Source organism: Cyanistes caeruleus, unplaced genomic scaffold (genome assembly GCF_971803275.1).
Source record: "Cyanistes caeruleus unplaced genomic scaffold, bCyaCae1.hap1.1 HAP1_SCAFFOLD_91, whole genome shotgun sequence".
Taxonomy (NCBI): domain Eukaryota; kingdom Metazoa; phylum Chordata; class Aves; order Passeriformes; family Paridae; genus Cyanistes; species Cyanistes caeruleus.
Genome location: NW_028255895.1, coordinates 689,107 through 698,621, shown reverse-complemented (window position 1 = coordinate 698,621; position 9,515 = coordinate 689,107). Strand labels below are relative to the sequence as shown.

Below are 9,515 nucleotides of genomic sequence, written 5' to 3'. Positions count from 1 at the left end.
CCCGGCCCGGGGAAAACCTTCCCCAGGCCCCCCCATCTCCCGGCCGGGAGACGGGGCAGGCCCGGCCCCATCCCCGCCCGGCCGCATGGCCTGGGCAGGGACGGGAGGCCTGGAGCTCAGCCACCCTCCACAGCCAGAAAACAAAGAGAACCCAGAGAGCTCTGCTTTTACATTTTAAGGTAGGGTTCACAAGTTGATCCCACTTTTCAATGGCCTAAACTGCTGTCAATTCCCAGCAATGACCGATAATTGGTCAGGAGAAAAGACTCCAAGCACTTCCCAGCAACTCCAACTCCCTTAAAGGTAAAGTAACTCCATGACAACAAATTACATATTAATTATGAAACTTACACTGTTCTACTGTATGCATTGTTTTTACCCTAGCATGGATTTCTCGTGATCCCACCTCAGCCCCCTAACATTGTTCCTCATGTTCTTTAAACAATAATTATATCTAATCACATCTAACAATTCTATCATTTATCATATATTGATTACACAGGTGCAGTTTCACATGATCTTTAGCAAGCACAAGGCCTAACATTTCCCTGGGCCTACTTTTCCCAGGGCTTGCCAAGCCTAAATTCTTTCTGAGTTCCTGAATTTCCTAAGATTTTAAAGCATCTTACGATCACCTCCAGACACAAAGAGTCTTGCCTGAACAGTCAGAGAGCTACATCTATTTTTAACTGTAACTTTTATAAATTTTTCCAGAGCCTGCTGGCTGTGTTCAAGGTTTTCTCCCTATTTCCTCCCTAGTGCACATTCTCCAGAAACTCTGCTTTTACATCCTTTTGCATTGATTAAAGTTACCTGCAATGACCAGTCAATCCAAACCCTGGGAAAACTCGAACTTAAATGTGTACCTAGGCAAAATATTTACCTCCCACATCTGAAGCCATGAGCTGCCAAGTACTGTCCCCACTGTCATACCCTGTCCCCTGGGGCTCTGCTGATGCCATTTCAAAGGGGTTGCCAATGAAAACAAGTTTGAATATTTTGGTAGTTTCCACATTGGCATTCAAATCCTTGACTAGATAAATCACAAGTCAAGATTTCTAGGATTCTTCCATGCCAAAGCTGTCATTCTCACCCTGGATTTTAGAGTGTCTGAGCAGTCAGACAAGGTTTTAGTTTTAGACTCTACAGACAAAGTCCCTGCTGTTCAGCGATCCCATTCCATCAGCATATAGTCCTGATGATTCCTTTAGGCAGGAGCAGCAAAGGCAAGAATGAGCCAAACAAGCTGCTCCTGTGTTCTCATGTCCTGCACAGCAGTAACTGGGAATTCAAGAATGGATTCGGGAGACAGTGGGTGCACAGGGAGCCACCAAGACTTTGGGATGCTGAAATGGACCAGCCTGGTGCCTGTGCCCGGGCTGCACCGCGCTGAGCTCCAACTGGACAATCTAACAATGGTTGAATGGACACACCATGGGCCACTGGAGACTCCTACTCCTAGTTCTGTGAGCTACACTATTCACCTGTCATTCACCAGATGATTTTTTCATCTTTGCTTGAAATCCAGGAGAGGAAAAGGTCAACATGGAAAAGTGTTCTCCCAGTTCTAGTGACAGCTGTGCCTGCACACCACCTGTGCCCATGGAAGTGTGCTTGGAGACTGGATGATGTTGATGCTACTTTGCAACACCAAGTGCTCAGGGATTCTGGGATTGCCCAAGTGGAGAGCAAAACTGAGCTGTGTAAGTCCCTGCTTTTTTTCAGTGCATCCTGCTTCTTCCTTTGTTCCAAGCAAGTCCAGGATTTGGTTTCATGTATCTTTAAGGTGCCTGGACAGAAGAGAGGGAGGGCTGCTGCAGCACAGGCCTCCTGCCCCATCAGACTCTCTCTCTCTATCTCTCTCTCTCTCTCTCTCTCTTTCTCAGGATGGTGCCAGTGCCGCTGCCTTGGGACACCTGAGTGTGGAAGGCGAGCTCGGCCTCAAGCACGGCCATCCAAGTCAGTCACGGGCACAGGCTGCAGCTGAAACTGCCAAGCGTTGCTGTGAGGCTGCAAGTGAAGAGAAAGCCATTGTGGCCAACTCTGCTGAAGCCTTTTGCCAAAGCAAAGGCAATTGTGCCCACAGCCTCCCCCTGTTTGGCACCCGGCTGCTGCGGACGCCTCAGTGCGCAGGTGCCGACGTTGGGGCTGCTGCTGTTCCTGGGCACACTCTGCTGCTGTTTCTGTGGGCTCCAGAGCCGCTTGGGCAGCAGCCACTGGGCAGCCCTGCCGGAGGAGACATCGCCACCCTCCCCATGGTGGCAGCAGCTCTGTGGGCCCCGAGCTCTGTGTCAGGGGGGCCTCGGTCACAGCAGCGTGGCCTGGGCAGCTGCGAGGGCCCGGGTTGGCCGCCAGCCCTGCCTCTGCCCACTGCCCCTTCCTGGAGGCACCCAGTGGCCGTGGCCTGGCAGCACCCCCTGCCCTCCATGTCCCCAGCCAGCCCAGCCTGGGCACCTCGGGCTGTCCCCACCCTCCTGCTGGGGTGGTGTCCCAGCCTCCAGGCCTTCTGCTGCAGGCCTGGGGGACATTTTGGGGAAGCACCAGAGCAGCCGGGTGTCAGGGACCAGGCGGCTGCCCGGGGGCTGCTTATGGCCTCTGACACCCAATTCCTCAGGGCTTCCCACCACCCCGGCTCCTCCAGGGCCTTCTGTCCCCTTGGAACCTCCTGCCACCCACTCCCTCACACATCCCCCTCGTGCCTTCCCACTGCCTTGTCCCGTCTGGGACTCCGCAGCCCCTCATCCCTTCACGGCCTCCCAGCACCCCGTGCCCTCAGGGGCTCCCCCAGCCTGGCCCGGCAGCAGCGCCGCAGCCCCACAGGAGCTCCAGCAGCTCCTCAGCCATCACGGCAGCAACACACGGGCAGCAGGACACAGATGGCGCTTCCTGCCTGCCACAGGGCTTGTGGCTTCAGCACAACCACCAAAGGCCAAGGGGCTTCTGGCCATTTCCCCTGCACCAGTGCATGCCCCGGCAGGTTGCTGAACACAAGAACCCTTTTCTCTCTCTTCCCCTATGCCCCACACAACCTGGGCAGCAAAAGAAAGGTCTTGGGAGTCTTGTGGTTTATAACATATCCTATATTATTTACATACTAGATGGAAACGAAACGAAGAAAAGAATAATCTCTATGAAAAAAAAATAACAGATGGCCCATGTGGCCCCAGAAGATAGAGCCTCTCAGCCCTAACATATCCTATATTATTTACATACTAAAAAGAAGAGAAAATAGGAAAATAACAACCCTTATGAAATAAACAATCCTGGCTGGCCCATGTGGCCCCAGAAGACAGAGCCTCTCAGGTCAGCGCTGACCACATCTCCAGCAGCGCAGCCAGCCCAAGCCCGACAGACGAGGCCGTGTCCTCCATGCCCTGAGGATTTGGTCTTGCATCCTCTGCAGGATGGAATATCGGGCACTCTGGATGGCCCGGAGGACATACAGCGTTTCAAGTGCCAGGTCTGACACGGCACAGCTTCTGTCCTCCGTCAGGCGTTCGAGGGCTGCAAGAGAGACGAACAGAGCTACGGTCAGACCCCAGAGCTGTGGGGGCCCATCGAGAGCCCCCTGCCAGGGCCATGCCAGCCGGCTCTTGCCTTGGCCAGGAGGGAGCAGGGACCAAGGGGGTCAGCCCGAAGCTGCTGGCCACAAATGCCCCACGTGGCCCTGAAATCTCACTGTGCTCTGCCCACGCCGCCCCTCATCGGGACAGGGAGCAGAGCCCTCCACAGCCTGGCCAGGGCTGCAGCTGCCCCCGACAGCCAACACTGTCAGCCTGCTGCCGTGGCTCACCTCTGCACAAAACCTGGAGCTCTGCGTGCTGCCCCCTCAGCTGCTCCCCGGCCATCCCTGAGAACATAGAGCCTGTCAGGGTCCCAGCAGCACAGCTCCCTGCCAGCGGCGCTGCCAGCCCTGTGGCCACACGGCCTCCTGCCCCGGCAGGGCTCAGCCCGGGCCCTTGCCGCACCCTGACTCAGCCCAAGGGCACGGCTGCCAGAGGCCGGCAGCAGCAGCCCCGAGGGCAGCCGAGGCTCCAGGGCGCCGGGCCCGGGTGCCGCTGCCAGGGCAGCAGCCGGGGCTGGGGCCGAGCTGCGGCGGGGCGGGGAGGGAGCCCGGGCTCGGGACTCACCGATGACCCTGATGGCCGCCGCTCTCAGGGTCTCCTGTGGGTCCTGCAGGTACTGCAGGGCCCGACGCAGGTGCTCGGCCAAGGGGATCCTGTGGTCTGCCAGCTGGAGAGAGCGGCAGGAGGGAAGGGTTGGCGTGGGCTCTGCCCCTCGGCGGGGCGCTGCTGCCTGCGGCCAGCCCCGGCCTCCCGTGCCCGGCCAGCCCTGAGGCCCGGCCAGCAGCCGCTGGCGCCGGGCTCTGGAGGGGGCAGAGGGCCGGCTGCTGCCCGGGGAGCCGCGGTGCCGGCCCGGCCCGCAGCCCCGCTGGGCCGGGGCTCCATCGGCACCCGGCTCGGGGCCACAGGGGGCTGGAGAAGAAGCCGTGCGGCCCCCGGCTGCAGCAGTGGGCAGGGGCACAGCTGCCAGCCCCACACACTGAGCACCGGGGCCAGGGGGCTTCTGTAGCTTGAGGCTGGGACTTCCAGGCTGTCCTTACCACGAGCTTGGCAAACTTCCACAGCTTCTCCTTCCTCACAGCTTTTTCCAGGTCTGGCCTCTTCAGAAAGCCAGCCGCGCGAAGGAGCGTTGTCCGAGAGGCCTGGGGAGCAGCAGAGAGCCGCAAATGGCCCCACAAGGCAGGGCACAGGAGTGTCCCAGTGCCAAGGGCTGGAGGAGGCTGCAGCCTGCAAGCCTGCGTCAGGGCAGGAGGCAGCTGAGCCCCCTGCCAAGGCGCAGCAGCAGCCCAGGAGTCCTCACCTCTGCCACATGCCGATTCTCATCTTGGCAGTGGAAAAAGAGTGGGAGCAGGCTCTGGTACACTCGTTCCTTCAGGGGCTTTCTTCCTTCTTCTTCTGCTGAAGACATCACTCTTCGAAGGAGAGACATGGAGAGCAGCTGCACCTGGCTATCAGGCTGTATGAAAGGAAGGAAGGAAAAATGACCTTATCATTGGCTTCTTATGGCCCACATCGGCACAGGTCTGCAAATGCACAGGGCACAAAGTGTCCGGGCAGCAGGCAGTGGCTGTGGCTGGGGCACAGAGCCTTACATTGTCCAGGAGTTTCAGGAGCGGCTCAGCCAGCTGCAGGGCCCTGCGCCAGGATATTGGGATGTCTTCTTTCAGGAAAATATGGCTCAGAAGAGCAGTGCTCATCCTGGCCACGTCACTGTCCAAGTCCCACAGGAGGTGCACTAGTCTTCCTGTCAGGCTCTGAATTCTTTCGGCCTGTGCAGAACACAAGTGTGTGAAAGCCCGGGCAGCTGCCGCAGGGCCCAGAGGCCAAAGGTCTGTCCCAAAGCACTCGGGCAGCTGAAGCAGCAGGCAGGAGAGCTGGGAGGAGCTGCCTCAGCGCCCAAGGCAAAGGCCAGCCAAGGCCAAGTGACAGCATTGCCCAGCCTCATGCTGCCCACACGGCCTCAGCTGCTGCCCCCTTCTCACCATGGAGGGACGGTCCTTTAGCAGGAGGAGAGCCCTGAGAACCTGGTGATGCATCTCTGTGGAATTGTACCACAGGTACTTATACAAGATCTCCATTAGGCTGTCACCACAGTCACTCAAGTCCAGGCAATCTAGGAGCTGAAAGGCACAGGGCAGTGAGAGGGGAGCTGGCCGGCAGGAGCCTGGAAGTGCGCAGGGCTGGGCCCAGGCAGTAGCACAGGGCGCGGGTGCCATCCCAGGCAGCTGTGGCTATGGCAGGGGACAGGGCTGGCAGGGAGCTGAGCGAGGTAGTGCTGGCCATCAGGCTCACCTCCACAAGGAATGCCATGGCAGAGACATCCCAGAGTGGCAACGGTTTGCTGAGCACCTCAAGCAGGTAGCTTAAGATGCTTTTGCACAAGTGGGCAGATGCACGGCGCATTACCCTGGAAGGCGGAAAATGGCAGAAAGAGTCTCAGCAAGGGTGCGAAAAGCCTCTCCCAGGACTGACTGACACAGTTGTCCTATTGCCCCAGCACCCTGTGAGGCGATTTGGGCCCTTGAGATGTGGCTGCTCCTGGACAGGTTCCTCTCGCAGCCTTTTGCAGTCTCCTTGGCCATCCCTCGGTGACGAGGCCCTCAGGCCCATGGCCACGGGGACTGTGGGGGGGCATCCCGGGCAGGGGGCACAAATGCCAGAGGCAGTGGGGAGAAGGGGGGCTCACCTGGCCAGCAGACCCACGGCATAGTGGTGGGTGTCAGCACAGAGCAGCGTGTCCCAGCCACGCTTGCGTTCCATTGCCACCACCACATGCTCCAAGTGGAGACTGCAGAGCAGGGCCTTCAGGGTCTGCACTGCAAACCTGTGTGCACAGCAAAGCCCAGGTGACGCTGGGAGCGCTGGCTCTGAGGCTGGGGAAGTGGCAGGGACAAGAGGAGTGGCATGGAGCACCTGTTGGGGCTGGTGGAGAGGCCGTGTTGCTCCTGGCATTCCTTCCAGAAGGTATGGACGTCCTCTGTCATATACAAAGTACTGAAGTACGTTTGGAAGAGCAGATGCACAAAGAGGCGGGGGAAATAGACTGTGAGGATCTGTGGGCAACAGGGCCCCTGGAGGATCTTCCACATCACCAGAGTTGCCTGCAGAGGACAAAGCAGCCCGAGACAGCGCTCAGTGCCGGGGCGTCTGTGTGGCAGGGCCTGAGCATGGCAGGGAGAAGCCGGGGGAGACACGGGGAGCAGCGGGCCTGGTGGCCCTGAAGCTGCCCCTAGGCCAGGTTTGTGGCCAGTGCCTGAAGCAGGGAGATGCAGTGGGGGAAGGAGGCAACAGAGCTGCTGGAGAGGCGGCCGGCCTTGCGGTGAGCAAAGGCCAGCTCCAGAAACTCACAGTCAGGGAAAAGACAGCCGTCTTGTCCCCATCAGAGGTGCCCAGGTTTTTCTGCGGCCAGCTCCCCACCACATTGATGAGGAGCGGTGTCACTTCCTCTGAAATCCAGGGCGAGAGCAAGATGGTCGTCCACATGGCCATAGCAGCTCTGCGGGGTCAGACACAGCACCGTGGGCTGGGCAGCAGCGGGGAGCTGAGCTGGCCGCCAGCTCTGCCTGTGCCCACTGGCCCTGAGCGGCAGCAGCAGCCAGGCAGCCCAGCCCTGTGGGGACAGGCCCCTGAGGGGCAGGCTGGCAGCATGACAGCGGGCTCGGGGGCCGACTTTGTAGCAGGGCTGGCAAAGGGAGCAGCCAGAGGGCCCTGCAAGTCTGTGTTGCTCACAGCCCAGGGCCGGGCTGTACAGGGTGATGGGCTGGGGAGCCCTGAGGCCTCGGGCCAGCTGGGCCCCATACCTGTCACACGTTGGGGCCACCCGCAGGAGAGTGATGGCCACATCATCGGGCTCTGCCTCGGCCACTTGCATCAGGGCCCAGTCCATCCTGTGCTCAGCAGCCTCATTGGCCATGAGCCACTGGTGGATGTACCTCACCACGGCGGGCACCTGGAGAAGGCACAGGGAGACTTGGAATGCTAGCAGAGGGAGTCAGCAATGTGCCCAGCTTCTTCCCCAGACAAGTGTTTCTCTTCCACCATGCTGCCATGGGCTCAAAAGCTCCAAGTGAGCAACAGGCGTGGCTTGGGAAAGCCAAGCAATTGCTGGAGGATCAAAGGCTGGCCACAGGCTGCTTACTTGCTCTGGATTGAAAAGAGCCGTCTCTACAAGCAGATCCAGCTGGGCAGCGCTGCTCTGTTCTACCAAGACCTCTGAGGATGTCTTGACCTCAGTGTCCATAGGTCTGGTGTCTTCCTTGCCAATTCTCTTGATGTATTGGTAAAGAAACTGTAGGAGAAGGGCAGGAAGGCAGGGAAGTTGCATGGAGTGCTCCAAGTGCGGTGCTGGGCTGAGCAGTGCCAGCAGGCCCAGCGCAGGTGGGGATGGCTGCAGGTACCTGCGCTGCTCTGCGGAAGCGGCCACGGGCGGTGTCCTGCTCTTGTGTGCCGTCCATGGCTGCATCTGGCAAAGAGCAGCCAGAGCTGAGGTGCTGCAGGAGAGGCCGGAGAGCACAGCCCAGCCCTGCGTTCCCCAGGCAGGGACAGTCCTGGGATGCCCCAGGGGATGCAGCACGGCCACTGCTGAGGGGGCAGCCCCAGCCCCTTTTTTGTGCTGTCCATGGGTGTGTGTCCACAGGACAGTGTGGGATGGGATGAGATGGGATGCAATGGGATGGGATGGGGCCAAGATGGCCGCAGGCACCAGCCCTGTGGCCCAGCTCTGCCACTCACCCTCCTCCAGTGGCTGCAACTGCTGCACCTCTTCGGTCTCTGGTGCTGGGGCAGCTCCAGGGCCTTCTTCCTCTTCTTCCTCTTCCTCCTCCACCCAGGCCAGCTTGGGCACTCTTGGGGGTCGCTGCTCCGTATCTTCTTCCAGACTCTCCAATCCTTTCCATAGGAACAGCACCAGGGGATGGCATGGCATGGAATGGGATGGGGCCAAGCTGGCAACAGGCACTAGCCCTAAGGCCGAGCTCTGCAACTCACCCTCCTGTGGTGCCTGGAACTCCTGCACCTCTTCAGACTCCTGTGCCAGGACAGCTCCAGAGCCTTCTTCTTCCTCCTCCTCAAGCCAGGCCAACTTGGGCACTCTTGGGGGTCGCTGCTCCATGGCAGTGACTGGATTTCTGGCTACTTGCAGGAGAGATGGCTCGGAAAAGCTCGGAGTCAACAAGTCCTGCAGTCGTGCCTGGAAGGCACCTGCAAGACTCAAGTCCTGGCAAGATTGCAAGACAGCGAGTCCTGCACTTGGGTCTTGAGGGCTCCTGCCACAAGGACAGGAGGCTCCTCGACAGGGATTGTGGTCTGGTCTCAAGGGCAGAGACTGCAGGGATGGGCGACACGTCGGAAAAGCTCCGGGTCACCAAGTCCCAAGGTCTGCCCTCAAGAGAACCTTAAGAAGGGAGCCTCGAGAAGGCCACAAGTCAGCAAGACCTGTGGTCTGGCCTCGAGGTCACCTGTAGTAATAGTGCTTCAGAAAAGCTCCAGGTCCGACACAAAGGAGTGCGCTGTGCGGGGGCTCCTCACAGCACCGCTCTGGCGCGTCCTGACCCGTCGCGTGCACCGAGCACTGTGGCGTTGCCCTGTCACCGCCAGCTCCTATGTCAGCACGTGTCACAAAGGGCCCTTTGACATCTGCTCCCGTTGCCACCATCCCACGGTGACCGTGCTGCAGCGTGTCACAAAGGGCCCTTGCACACCCTGCCCTCCGCCCTGGGGCCGCCCCCATCCCCTCCCCCAAGTGGCCCAGCTTGGAAGGAATCCCTTGCCCAAAGTGTCTAAGACAGCCTGACGGGATCTTTAGGAACAGCTTGTTAGAAATGAAATGGAGCCAAATTTATCAATAAGAATTTTATTGAAAACTTTGTAAAATTTACTCATGGAAATGTCTCGGTGTTGAGAGACAGGTGTCTGCTAGGGAGGGCAGGAGCCTCCCTTGGAATGAAAAATGTA

The 9,515-nt window shown here is 59.1% G+C and overlaps 1 protein-coding gene across 1 annotated transcript; it reads right to left on the bottom strand.

Annotated features, from left to right (window-relative positions):
* Positions 1-3,063: 3,063 nt before the first annotated feature.
* Positions 3,064-9,137, bottom strand: LOC147646568 (maestro heat-like repeat-containing protein family member 7). The gene is made up of 16 exons (XM_086873262.1): positions 8,550-9,137; positions 8,295-8,450; positions 7,961-8,025; positions 7,702-7,851; positions 7,364-7,512; positions 6,912-7,059; positions 6,477-6,664; positions 6,250-6,387; positions 5,856-5,970; positions 5,546-5,683; positions 5,156-5,332; positions 4,864-5,019; positions 4,604-4,705; positions 4,131-4,233; positions 3,794-3,850; positions 3,064-3,504 (listed from the first exon to the last, which is right to left on the bottom strand). The coding sequence occupies exons 1-16, from the start codon at positions 8,671-8,673 to the stop codon at positions 3,305-3,307; spliced, it is 2,166 nt and encodes a 721-aa protein (XP_086729388.1). The 5' UTR covers positions 8,674-9,137; the 3' UTR covers positions 3,064-3,304.
* Positions 9,138-9,515: the final 378 nt, after the last annotated feature.